Source organism: Rhinoderma darwinii, chromosome 8 (assembly GCF_050947455.1).
Source record: "Rhinoderma darwinii isolate aRhiDar2 chromosome 8, aRhiDar2.hap1, whole genome shotgun sequence".
Taxonomy (NCBI): Eukaryota; Metazoa; Chordata; class Amphibia; order Anura; family Rhinodermatidae; genus Rhinoderma; species Rhinoderma darwinii.
The window spans coordinates 80,942,080-80,956,286 of record NC_134694.1 but is presented as its reverse complement, the minus strand read 5'-3'; the positions used below and the strand labels follow the sequence as shown (position 1 = coordinate 80,956,286).

Sequence of the window (14,207 nt, the reverse complement as noted above, 5' to 3'; positions counted from 1 at the left end):
GTGTGGTATAAGAAGCTGGCCGGGCACATCATACAGATGGCATTGTACAACGCGTACGTGCTACATCGATGTACAGGCCAGACGGGAACTTTCCTGGAATTTCAAGAGGTGGTTATCAAGAAACTAATTTTTATGGACCAAGAAGGGGGGGGGGGCACCCAGTACTTCTGGAGGCGAGGCCACACGCATCGTACCAGGGCAACACTTTCCAGGAGAAGTTCCCCAAACTGGCAAGAAAGAAAAAAGTCAAAAGAGGTACAAAGTCTGCTATAAGAGGGGGATAAGGAAGGACACAATATATCAATGTGACACATGTCCCGAAAAACTAAGGCTCCGTATGAAAGAGTGCTTCAAAATTTATCATACATCCCATGATTTTTAATCTACCCCAGTTTTACTTACCCTGATGCACTCCGCACAGCTTATCCCCCCCTCGTCTTTCCCCTCTGAGCCCTGCTGCGTGCCTAGGCAGCTGATTACAGCCACATGTAGGGTATTGACGTACCCGTGAGAACCCACATTACAGTTTATGGGGTGTATGTCTCCGGTCAAAATGCTCACTACACCTCTAGATGAATGCCTCAAGGGTGTAGTTTTTAAAACGGGGTCACTTCTTGGGGGTTTCAACTGTACTGGTACCTCAGGGGCTACTGCATACATGAGTTTGCACCAAAAAATCCCCAGTAGGCCAAATGGTGGTCCTTTCCTTCTGAGCCCTCCCATGGGCCCAAACGGCAGTTTATCACCACAAATGGGGTACTGCCGCACTCAGGACAAATTGGGCAACAGAATGGGCTATTTTATTTCTTGTGAAAATTAGAAATTTTCAGCCAAAACTACATATTATTGGAAAAAAATTTTTTTTTTAAATTCCCAGCCCAATTCAAATAAGTTCTGTGAAAAAACTGTGGGGTCAAAATGGTCACAACACCCATAAATGAATTCCTTGAGGGGTGTAGTTTCCAAAATGGGGTCACTTCTGGTGGGTTTCCATTGCTTTGATACCTCTGGGGCTCTGCAAATGCGACATGGCACCCGAAAACCAATCCAGCAAAATCTGGACTCCAACAAACACATAGCACTCCTTTGCTTCTGAGCCCTCCCATGGGCCCAAATTGCAGTTTATCACCACAAATGGGGTATTGCCGCACTCAGGACAAATTGGGCAACAAAATGGGGAATTTTGTTCCCTGTGAAAATAGGAAATTTTGAAATAGGTGCTGTGAAAAAACTGTGTGGTCAAAATGATAACAACAGCCATAAATTAATTCCTTGAGGGGTGTAGTTTCCAAAATTGGGTCACTATTGGGGGATTCCTACTGTTTTGGCACCTCAACACCTCTTCAAACCTGGCATGCTGCCTAAAATATATTCTAATAAAAAAGGGGCCTCAAAATGCACTAGGTGCTTCTTTGCTTCTAGGGCTTGTGTTTTAGTCCACAAGCGCACTAGAGCCACATGTGGGACATTTCTAAAAACTGCAGAATCTGGACAATACATATTTAGCAGTGTTTCTCTGGTAAAACCTTCCGTGTTACACAAAAAAAATTGAATAAAATTGAAATTCAGCAAGAAAAATGAAAATTGCAAATTTCACCTCCACTTTGCTTTAATTTCTGTGAAATGCCTGAAGGGTTAAAAAACTTTCTAAATGCTGTTTTGAATACTTTGAGGGGTCTAGTTTTTAAAATGGGGTGTTTTATCAGGGTTTCTAATACATAGGCCCCTCAAAGCCACTTCAGAACTGAAGAGGTACCTTAAAAAAAAGGCTTTTGAAATTTTCTTAAAAAAAAGAGAAATTACTGTTTATGTTCTAAGCCTTGTAACGTCCAAGAAAAATAAAATAATGTTCAAAAAACGATGCCAATCTAAAGTAGACATATGGGAAATATGAACTAGTAACTATTTTGGGTGGTATAACCGTCTGTTTTACAAGCAGATGCATTTAAATTCTGAAAAATGCTATTTTTTTATAAATTTTCCCTAAATTTTGCAATTTTTCAACAATAAACACTGAATATATCGTCCAAATTTTACCACTAACATAAAGCCCAATGTGTCACGAGAAAACAATCTCAGAATCGCTTGGATAGGTTTAAGCATTCCGACGTTATTACCACATAAAGTGAAATATGTCAGATTTGAAAAATGGGCTCTGAGCCTTAAGGCCAAAACAAGGCTGCGTCCTTAAGGGGTTAATGTAATATTTCAACAAAAATTCCAACTTCTCTTGTGTGAGCCCATTGTTTCTCTATTGCCCATAGGTTCGATATCTAGCAGATTATGTATTTACTACTATATTCCAACATCAATATAACTTATAGAATTAGTTGGAAGGGGATAGGAATACATTGAGGGAAGAATCTTATTATATATTACGTGCATTAAAATCTGTAACTACTTAAATGGGTTGTCCACAAAGAATATTGGGCAGATTTACTATTCAAAATGTGCCACTATTCAAAATTATGGCACAAAAACCTGGCGTAAACTAAGCCAATCGAGAGGTGGTATAAGGAGCAGGAGTGTCTAATATGTGCTACAACATGCGCCAAACTTATTATACAGCATGCACCAATTTGATCAATTTGGCGGCTCTTCTGACTTCCTTGTCTAAGTTTACACTGTCTAAACCTTACATAGTATTAGTAAATCTGCCCCATTATGTTTATTTAAATGTCATCAAATTATAAATGACTTTTGTATTTAAATTCATTAAAAAAAATGATCCAGTGAAGAGTTATTACAGATTATGGCAGCACCTGGTGTTTAAAGTGTATAGCAATGTGCACGTCCACCTACTGAGCTGAGTGCTGGTGGACGTACATGCTCTGTCATTCTCGCTGATTCTTTGCATAGGGATCCTCTGTTCACTGCAGAGAAACCAATAGAAATAGCTTTATGTTTGTCTGTGAAGGAGCAGAGACTCTGTAGTAACATGGCAGTATAGCTGGGAAGACTTGTTCATCTCAGCTTGTTAGGATTGTAAAGCTGTATTGTAAAGTAAAAGGGACTATATTGTCAGCTGCCAGAGGGTGAAGGAGACTGATTGTGTGACCAGACACTCATTCTGACCTGAGCAGCACAGATTAGCAGCAGCACCAAGGGGGCACATGGAAGCAAAAGATGATGAAAGAGGTATTTTTTATGCTAGAAAAACTGCAATTTTTTTTAAAACTGCTATTAACAGCATTTCTGGACTTTTGGTATGAAAATTATTGATTCCCTTTAAAGAGGTTGTTTTGTAAAGACAGTCTCTTTTCAGAAACTGACCCGGCGATCAGCTGATTCAGGTCTTGCTGCTGGAACTCAGGGGAAACTGGTCAGGCACTGCACAGGAAATGTCGTATTACACGCTGGGCATTCGAATGATGCAATAATGTATCATTAGATAATGATAATGTAATACATGGACCGGCCATGTCCACCAGAGGAAGATCTGCTTGCAGAGGGGGGTTTTGAGTGGAAAGCCTCTCTTTATAACGTTTATATGCCCTAAGAGGTATACTAATTGAAGTAAACTCATTAACAAAAATTATATATTTTTTTATAATTTCAGGACTGCCTGGTCGCCCTGGCCCCCGTGGACCCCCAGGTCCTTCCTCCAATCAAGGAGATACAGGAGATTCAGGAATACCGGGAGGCCCAGGAAGAGCTGGTTTAAAGGGAGATGCAGGAACACCAGGAAACCCCGGAAGTCCTGGGGCACCTGGAATAAAAGGTAGGTTATATCACCTATGGAAGGAAGTAAAGTTTAGCAAGCAATGGTAAATAATTAATGATTTCCTACTAGTAAATTGCTTAACTGAGGAGAGGATGAATTTTGTAGTGGTTCTTGGGGGTAAAGAATAAAGCAAGACAAGGCTAAAGTTTCCTTCTTACAGTCTTCTATAGGGTACATTAATCTTCCAAATGAGATAATAGTTAATTTTTTTATTCAGTGATTCTTTGTATCTATTTACATGAAGAAAACAATATTACACTAATATTAGTAGCAATTATTTGCAGTTACCGGTACAATGTAATGGTTTGAATTAAAATCATTCTGGATCTTAAAACAATATTCTGCCTATTTAACAACTAGTGAAATCTGTAATATTCACTGTTATAAAAATCACACAGCAGATGACCATGTTAACATTTTCTTTGCCTGCTTAGGCCTAAGGGGGGATCCTGGTTTTATGGGTGTTCCTGGAAAAGAAGGTTCTCTCGGAGATCCTGGATTTTCTGGTCTTAAAGGAGAAAAGGGCAACCCAGGTAAGTACTACCATGAAAAGACTTGACCACTGTTAAATAGTATTTATAATTAAAAATAGTAGATACACAATGGCATTATGTCCAACATTCTGTGCTAATTAGTTTCGAAATATATAATTATAGGGGTCGGAAGTTTGTTTTCCAGATAGTAAGCGCCAAACCAACTACATAGACAGGAAAATTACAAATTTGGCTGCCTGCAGCCCCCACTAGGGGGAGCTTAGGAGCAGACGGCATACCGTTTTATTATTGAGTTCAATGTATAAACAGTATGCAGTAAACCACTAAGCTCTAGTGTTGGCTGCAGGCAGACTTAAACAATTCAACTATAAATATACTGGGAATTTAGAATTCTATTTGAGAAAAAAAATGGAGCTCCAACCACTATAAAGATATATTAATAAATAAATCAGCACAGAATCTGGACCTATTTTGATAAAGTTGTTCAAGGGTGGACAATCATTGTAAAGTAAAATTGCACATTTTGAATACTATTTTTGTATACATGATAAAACGTCGGGAATATGTATCTCTAAGCCCAACATTTGTTTTTACATTTCAAACTTAAAGCACCGCCCCCTTCCAAATATTAAAACTATATGTGTCTTTCTCTCTTTTGTCCCAGAGCTTCTCTATCAACTATAAGGCTGGGTTCACACGACCTATTTTCAGACGTAAACGAGGCGTATTATGCCTCGTTTTACGTCTGAAAATAGGGCTGCAATACGTCGGCTAACATCTGCCCATTCATTTGAATGGGTTTGCCGACGTACTGTGCAGACAACCTATAATATACGCGTCGTCGTTTGACAGCTGTCAAACGACGACGCGTAAATGGACTGCCTCGGCAAAGAAGTGCAGGGCACTTCTTTGCCACGTAATTTGAGCTGTTCTTCATTGAACTCAATGAAGCACAGCTCAAGATTTACGAGCGTCTCAGACGGCTCGCAAAATGCGAGGAGGAGCATTTACGTGTGAAACGAGGCAGCTGTTAACAGTCTGTCTTTTCACACGTAAATGCCTCCCATCGTGTGAACATACCCTCAGATAGGATAGAATTTGCAAATATTGCCAGGAAAATAGAATTCTCTGGAGAGCTGGTTTTGCCACCCGGTCACCCACTTGAATACAAATATACACATACTATTCCCTGTACTACTCCCGACTCTCTCCATGTCTATCAGTCTTGTGTGTGTGTTACTCTCATAGTTGTGCGTCTGCACCTACTTGGGTCAGTATGCAGGAGGAAGGAACTTATACTTTGATATAAGAACCTCCACGTGACAGCCCACCTGCACCAAGTGAAGAATACAAACTCATCTCTCTTTTTTAACAAAAGGCGCAGTCAGGCTGAAAATATATTATAATATAATAATGGGTCTATTTGTAGTGTTTTAATAGTGCACTAATACACATTTCTATAAAAATTGTTAACATATAACCTGAAATATTCAGGTTAATTACTATCCTAAATAAATAACATTGGATTTGCGTATTAAAATAATTAACAACTTATCCAGTTCTCTGATCCTTTATTTTAGGGAATCTTTGTAAAATGATCTTGTAGATTTTAGTAAGGGTATGTGCACACGAGAAGTGGCCTTTACGTCTGAAAAGACAGACTGTTTTCAGGAGAAAACAGCTGCCTCGTTTCACACGTAAATGCTCCTCCTCGCATTATGCGAGGCATCTGACGCTCGTAAATCTTGAGCTGCTCTTCATTGACTTCAATGAAGAATGGCTCAAATTACGTTGCAAAGAAGTACCCTGCACTTCTTTGCCGAAGCAGTCAATTTACGCGTCGTCGTTTGACAGCTGTCAAACGACGACGCGTAAATTACAGGTCGTCTGCACAGTACATCGGCAAACCCATTCAAATGAATGGCCAGATGTTTGCAGACGTATTGTAGCCCTATTTTCAGGCGTAAATCGAGGCATAATACGCCTCGTTTACGCCTGAAAATAGGTCGTGTGAACCCAGCCTAACAGTTAGGCCTCATGCACACGGTCAGACCCGTAATTATTACGTGCGCGGCCGACCGTGGACAGCCATCCGCATTTTCGGCCCGTGCTCCCATATAATGTATGGGAGCACGGTTCGTAAAAAAGCAAAAGATAGGACATGTCCCATCTTTTGCGGAGGCTTTCTACAGCCCAGACGCCTTCCCACAAATATATACCAGTATGCGTGGTCAATATAAATGAATGGCTCCGTAATTACGGACCAAATCTACGGTAGTGTGCATGGAGCCTTAGGGAACCGTACAATGTATGGATGTAGAATCATGTATTTATATTTCTAGGTGACAGGTCAGAAACTTAAAGAAAGTGTCTGATGTAAAATTACGTTTGGTATGTGTATGGCAGAACTGATGAACACCTGAACATTGATAAGTGCCCAGTAGGGGGTTCATGTGTGTAAGCTGAGATACCGCTCATCATGTTATAGTCAGTAGACTGCATAACTTGCCTCTTCTCCACTGTGATCCATATGAAGCTTGGTGTTGACTTTCTCTGAACTACAGTGATTATTTGTTTTTTCAGGTTTCCAAGGTCCCGTAGGACGTCCTGGTCAACCTCCTGTTGATGATTTTCAATATCCTCTTGGAAATCCTGGTCTGCCTGGAATTAATGGTTTTGATGGAGGGGCTGGAGATCGTGGTACACAAGGACCACCAGGACAATCAGGTATGGAAGAGAAATTTCTAAATAACGTGTTCACATAAATAGAACCATGGCTTTTCAGAATGTATTAGGGCACTTCTAAAATAAGCATGTAATGTAATAATATAATTGCTAATTATAGTTGCTAATGGGAAGCAGTGAGGTAGTTTGAAGAAATGCAGTAAATAACATTATACTAAACATCAAATATTCCACATCGAAGCACAGCAGACGAACAGCCAAGTCTTATAATATCACAGTGTCATTTCACATGTGGGAGGGTTTCAATATTATATGGTTATTTAGTCAATGTGATTCAACCAAATCCTGAATAATGGTTAGCTTAAAGCAGTGGTGGGAAACTTTTTTCTGCCAAGGCCCGTTTGGATATTTATAACATAAACATTTGCGGGCCGTACAAAATTATCATCTTAATAATGTCCCCCCATAGCTGCCCCCCACACTTTATAATGCCCCACAGTGTAATGCCCCTATAGCTGCCCCCACAGTATATTGCCACCCATAGCTGCCATATACAGAATAAATCCCCCATACAGTGTAATGGCCCCATAGCTGCCCCATACCATATAATGCCCCCCTAAAATATAATGCCCACCATAGCTGCCCCATACAGTAATGCCCCCATACAGTATAATGCCCCTATAGCTGCCCCATACAGTATAATGCCCCCAATAGCTGCCCTATACAGTATAATGCCCCACATACAGTATAATGCCCTCCATAGCTGCCCCATACACAGTATAATGCCCCCTCAGCAGCTACCATATGAGCCCCCCCCCTCCCATACACAGTATAATGCCCCATATGTATGTACCTAATAGAAAAACAATAACATAACTACTTACGTATCCCCGTTCCCACAACGGGTGGAGGATCATTCTCCTTCCCTGCACTGTGCTGTGAGTGATGATGGCACTACAATGCCCCTGCCTGCGCCGAGCCGCACGCTGCACTGTATGGCACAACACATGCTATTTGTTGCAGGTTTTACCTCCCCATTGAATTCAATGGGGAAAACCCACAACAAAAAAGCAGCGACTACGCAAATACAATTGACATGATGCTGCGAATAACTTATTTCAGGTGGAAAAGGCTTTCCTGGCAGACAAGGGCAGATGGGAAGAAATGGCTCTCCGGGTCAGCCTGGCTTTACTGGTGATCCTGGTGAGCCTGGCATTTCAGGACCCACTGGATTTGACGGTAATTCTTTATTATTGCACTGCAGGAATTTAAAGGAGTTTTCCCACGAATCAGTATTACATTTCTCTGTTAGATCACGCAAAACATAAAAATTTCTCAGTTGGAACTGTTTAAAAAAAGACACAGATATTGCTGTTAAATACTTGTTATGGCGCCCCCTGTTGTTTATGATTCCCTCTCAGAATGTTAATTTAATATGTCCAGTGCTGGTGGTCACACATGCTCTGTAGCACTGTTCTACCACCTCGATCCTCTTGTACACAGTTCAGCAAAAATCCTACTTGTCTAATGTGTTTCCCATGATAGCAGACGGTGGAGGTCTATCCCTCTACGCATTCAATTAGTCAGATTTAATGTCACCGTTATTTGATTGGTTGCAACATCTCCCGCAGTGCTTCACAATCAGTAAGGATACAAAATCAGAAACGATTAAAAAAAATAATTAACCTAAACATTGAGATAAAAGGGGAGAAGACCAAAAGAGTTTACAATCTAAAGGTTTATAGTCAGGTCTAGTCTTAGTCTCTTATATGAGTGGTAAGCCACCTCTCACCCCACCTTATCCGTAATAAGGAACGTCCTGGTTAGCAGCCTGCACACAACCCCAACTGTACTAGACTAGTGACATCTAATTATATGTATGTTTGTTCATGACCACAGGTTCCCCAGGAAAGCAAGGCATCGGAGGACTACCTGGTATGCCCGGACGGAGTGTGAGTGTTGGGTATACTTTAGTGAAACATAGCCAAGCTGAACAGATTCCTCCATGTCCTGTTGGAATGAGCAAGCTGTGGGATGGATACAGTCTTCTCTATGTAGAAGGTCAAGAAAAGGCTCATAATCAAGACCTTGGTGAGTCACCTCTCGAATCAGCTCCCTAAGGTCACGGTCAGAAGTGGCATGTGATTACACACTGAAAATCCACAGCGAAGTACAGTCCAATGAAAGTGACTGGGGTGCAATACAAAAGGGAGAATATGCGTGAATTATGTATAGAATTGGTATCGGTCAGTTTAATAATGTAATGATTTTGTATTTGCTTATGGCAGTTGAATGACTATTCATTTCACATTCTGTTTAGGTCTCGCCGGGTCTTGTTTACCTCGATTTAGCACCATGCCTTTTATTTATTGTAACATCAATGAGGTTTGCTACTATGCCAGCCGGAACGACAAATCTTACTGGCTCTCGACCACGGCTCCTATTCCCATGATGCCGGTGTCCAGCACACAAATTAGAAACTACATCAGCCGCTGCTCTGTGTGTGAAGCTCCTTCTCAAGCTGTCGCTGTTCACAGCCAAGACAACACGATGCCTCAATGCCCAGAAGGTTGGAGGAGTCTTTGGATAGGATACTCTTTCCTTATGGTAACTATGCTGTTAAGTTAAACTTCATGGAACAGATTGCTTCTTACTACAGAGTGCGGCAGATTTATAAATGGGCCACAAATGCAAAACTTATTAAGAAGTTTACACCACTTTAGTGGCGGTAAAAAGGTTGAAAATTTTGGCACACGCCTGTTTCGCGGAAAAAAATTGCAACCTTTCAAGCTGCTTTTGCCACTTTTTAAAAAAAATTGTGTGGGGCTTAGTGGAAGGGGGTGAGGCCAACGCAGCTTGACAAATTTACTATAACTTATGCCAGAAATTGGAGTTCATACATCTTCTTGTAGCTGGCATAGATCTCACTTTGTGGCACACAGTGTGCGCCTATTCATACATTTGTCACAGCTTACTCCAGTCCAACACTGGCATTTCAAATTCCAGTCTTAGTAAATCTGGGTCTTTGTCCATTAGAAAGGTGATGTTTAAGGGCTTGTCCACACACAACGGGATTGCTGCAAAAAATTTCTGCAGCAATTCCGTTGAAAGTAGTAGACTTTCCGCTGCAGCAAAAACGCACCATTTCCCAAGTGGTGCGTATTTTGCTGCGTTTTTCTCACTGCTGGGAGATGTGACATGTCCTCTGAAAAACTCAGCAAAACGGTTCACTTTCGACAGCAGGAATTGACATGCTGCGGCCCGAAATATATGCACCGCAGGTAAATTTCTGCACGGAATTTAAACGCAGCGTGTGGATGAGATTTGTTAAAACTCTCCCCCTTTGCTGCTACTGTATTCTGCTGCGTATTTTCCGTCCGCAATTCCGGACTGAAAAAACAGCAATTCTGCAGCGAGTGGACAAGCCCTTAGAGGAAATGTAGCAAATTGTGACCTTTTTAATAAAAATTTAATAGATCATGATTAATATTTTATTAAATGTCACAGACATCAAATTAAATCAATCTTGAATTCTGAAGCAATATTGATAAATCTGCTGCAGTGCAAGGAAGTATGATCTACAATCCAAAAATCTGTTCTGCGGTTAATCACTGTTTTTTGTTTGTTTTTTAAATCTGAAAATACAAATGACTAAGGCTGCATTCACACTTACCTATTATGGTCAGCACTTTGCCTCAGTATTTAGAAGCCAAAACTAGGGGTAGAACCTTCACAGAGAAAAAAGTATAATGCAAAGATTTGCACCTCTTCCATGTTCTGGACCCACTCCTCATTTTAGCTTACAAATACTGATGCTAAATAATGTGGTGTTAAAGTGGCCTAGAGGCTGAGTTTACTCATTGTACATAATGCACTAGCCAACATTAGCCTTAGGGCTTATTCAGACGAACGGGATATACGTCCTTGCAACGCGCGTGATTTTCACACTCGTCGCATGGACCTATATTAGCCTATGGGGCAGTGCAGACAGTTGCGTGATTTTTACGCAGCGTGAGTCCGCTGCGAAAAAGTCACGACATGTCCGTTCATTGGGCGTTTTTCCGCGCATCACGCACCCATTGAAGTCAATGGGTACGTGAAAATCACGTTCACCACACGGAAGCACTTCCGTGGGACGAGCGTGATTCGCACAACAGCTGTGAAAAGGATGAATGAAAACATCCAAACTGAGTGTCATAATGATGGCGGCTGCGCAAAAAGCATGCAGCCGCGCATCATATGGGGCTGACACACGGAGCTGTCAAGTGGCTTTTGCACGCGCAAAACGCCGCGTTTTTTGCGCGAGCAAAACGCACACGCTCGTGTGAATCCAGCCTAAAGGTTATGTACACCTCTGGAAAGAAGTTCTTTTTTATTTTATTTTTACAAATCAGTGTGTTATGTGTTTTTAAGCAACTTTCAAAATGACTTTGATTTAATTCTTTACTTTTTAAGATACAGCTTCTATGTATCCAGTAAACATACAAGCTGTATTGTTCTCTCTCAGCCAAATCCGTCAGTTCAGATGAACTGGTGGCTCGGCTGAGAGAAGGTCCTGTGTGTCACTGACACACAGGATCCAACTAATAAAAGTCACATCTAAATTCATAACTTAGATGTGATCGATATTAGCTGGATCCGGTGTGTGACGAGACACAGAGGACCCGCTTTTAGCCGAACTATCAGTTTAGCTGAACTGAAGGAATCGGCTTTGACAGAACAATACAACTTCTATTTATACAGGATACATAGAAGTAGTATCTTAAAAAGCACAATAAATGTAATAAAAGTCCATTTAAAAGTTGATTAAAACATGCATTGATTTTTAATTTTTTTTTCATTTTTTCACCGGTCAATTTACGTGCGGGAAAATACTGCAGCGTGTACATGAGATTCCCTGGAATCTCATTGTCTATCCTGGTACTATATTACACTGCGGTTTTGCCCCACGTAATATGCATTGTGTGCATTGACCCTTAAGCTCATTATCTTACACCTTGTTAACCCTTAAATAAGGAAAAAAACAATCCAGGTATTGTAATGTAAATTAATCTGTAACAAAAAAAAGGAGAAAATCTGCAGGACCAACAGAGGCGTTTGGAAGTAAAAAAAATAATAATCTGAGAATCAGCCATTGGAATACATTTAATTTATTCGTACCAGGATAAGATACGGAACCAGATGGATCACCAATATCCTTATTTTTAAGTGTGTATCCAAGCTTGCAACCCAAATCTTTTAAACGTATTATCCATCATCTTCTGCTCATTGTTTCCACAGCACACAGCTGCCGGTGCAGGAGGAGGTGGTCAGTCCTTGGTATCCCCCGGGTCATGCTTAGAAGATTTCCGGGCTACTCCTTTTATCGAATGCAATGGAGGAAGAGGAACTTGCCATTACTTTGCAAATAAGTACAGTTTCTGGCTTACGACCGTGGACGAGAGGCGACAGTTTGGTGGTGCTCCTCCTTCTGAAACACTGAAATCTGGGCAGCTTCGAACACGTGTGAGCCGTTGCCAGGTTTGCATGAAGAACTTGTAGCACACAGCTGCCCAAGAACGTCACTTCATTTCCAGCCTCAGTCAATGTATAGAAATGATATGCAAGCTGGCCAACCCATGGGCAATTGCCTCAGAGCAAGGAGATGAGAACAAGGCACTTTGTAGGAAATAGCAAGAATATCTGCTGTAAACTCATTCGTTGGACAAGGAGCGAGAAGCCGTACAATTAAGTATGGACACGTTATATTTTGGAAAGTAAATATTTTAAAAGAAAAACGGTGCTAATTTTATAATTTTGTCTTACATAGTGTATTATTCATGGCTACCTCTGTAAATTCAGACCTACTATGTGGTACTGTCATATATTAGTGGGACTTTCTGCTGGAGTATTAGGTAACCTGAATATGGAATGTGATCAATTACAGTCACTCCCCCAAAGTGTGAATGTTCACCTAAAGATTCCATTTTCTAAGGAAACTAAAGATGCAACATTCAAAAGTCGCCAAAGTCAAAGCATAGACAAGACTACATTGGTTTTATGACCTTATTCCACACTTTATGCCTTTCCCCTTATCTTGCATCAATGCAAAACTAAGGTGAACTGTTACGGAGGATGCCAGCACATTTTCACTGTATTAGAGGTTTATTAATATATGTCATAGCGTCTTGTTATATTATGCTACACTAAACACATTGTATTATTGTATATGAAAGAATTCTCAATAGTGGTGCTCTAGTTCACACGGTGCATTATGATGTGGTGCGACCAAGAGGATGGACATTGATCCTGGTGCCTGTCGTCATCTCCATTCAAATGCTATTACAGAAATGTGTGAACAAGCCTTAACAGAAGACTGATTAGAATGTTTCATACAGCCAGCAGACATCTATAGCCATCGTATAGTACACTATACTGTACTGCTGTACTGACATGAAGATGTAGATAGTCCTCCAAATATTCTACAAAATGATCCCTCCCATGTTGAGAACTGTTCCTTACCCATAGGTTGTTGCCTGGTCTTTCCGAGGTAGCCTTGGTGCATATATATTGCAATTATAAAGATTTTTCACAGAAACCCATACACAAGCTAGAAATAACACAGTGAATATGTAAATTCTAGTTGATTAGATTTGTCTACGAGCTTGTATTTTACTTCAGATAATTTGTATCCCAGAAACGGTTTGTCTTGTATTCCACAATAGCAACGTTTTCCCTTTTGGTACAATTCCACATTTGGGACTACGGAGACGACCTCTGTTACTCTTGATCATACAATAGAACATAATGTCAGTTCCATATAACGTCTCACAAGATGAACAATACTGTGCAAGGGAAATTTGTATAGAAAGATTTGGAGTGCACACAACCACTGTGTAAATTTTAAATAAAAATGATCCCTGACTAAAGCAGCGTCTATACTGTGTTTGCCAACTGGAACTCGGACAATATCATATTAAATCAAGAAGTCCATAAAACTAGCAATATCCACGGGTCGGCATATGACGTCACCAGAGAGCACACAGTAGTAACTTTCTTGATAAAAGACCTTTATTTGAATCATTAGGGTAATGGGAATCCTACCCAATTTCATTGCGCCATATATAATAGACATGTCAGAAAATGTCATTAATAGGGCTCAATGAGCAGAATCCATTCACAGATTCCCCAAACAAAGTGCCTGAACCAATACACTGCTTATTGGAGATTTCCAGCCATCAAATTTGGGCTCTATCCAGAGTGCACCATGGCCCCATGTTTGGAGAACCGGTGGGGGTTACAGCGCATTGTGACATGTCTTTATC

The 14,207-nt window shown here is 40.7% G+C and overlaps 1 protein-coding gene across 3 annotated transcripts in view; it reads left to right on the top strand.

Annotated features, from left to right (window-relative positions):
* The window catches only part of COL4A6 (collagen type IV alpha 6 chain), a 247,557-nt gene extending 233,746 nt beyond the window's left edge, over positions 1 to 13,811 (top strand). For all 3 annotated transcript variants that reach the window (XM_075835804.1, XM_075835802.1, XM_075835803.1), the window contains 7 exons: positions 3,560 to 3,721; positions 4,159 to 4,257; positions 6,802 to 6,945; positions 8,026 to 8,142; positions 8,803 to 8,994; positions 9,224 to 9,510; positions 12,184 to 13,811. In XM_075835804.1, the coding sequence (XP_075691919.1) occupies positions 3,560 to 3,721; positions 4,159 to 4,257; positions 6,802 to 6,945; positions 8,026 to 8,142; positions 8,803 to 8,994; positions 9,224 to 9,510; positions 12,184 to 12,444 (1,262 nt within the window). In that variant the 3' untranslated portion in view covers positions 12,445 to 13,811. The remainder of the gene's footprint in view (positions 1 to 3,559; positions 3,722 to 4,158; positions 4,258 to 6,801; positions 6,946 to 8,025; positions 8,143 to 8,802; positions 8,995 to 9,223; positions 9,511 to 12,183) is intronic.
* Positions 13,812 to 14,207: the final 396 nt, after the last annotated feature.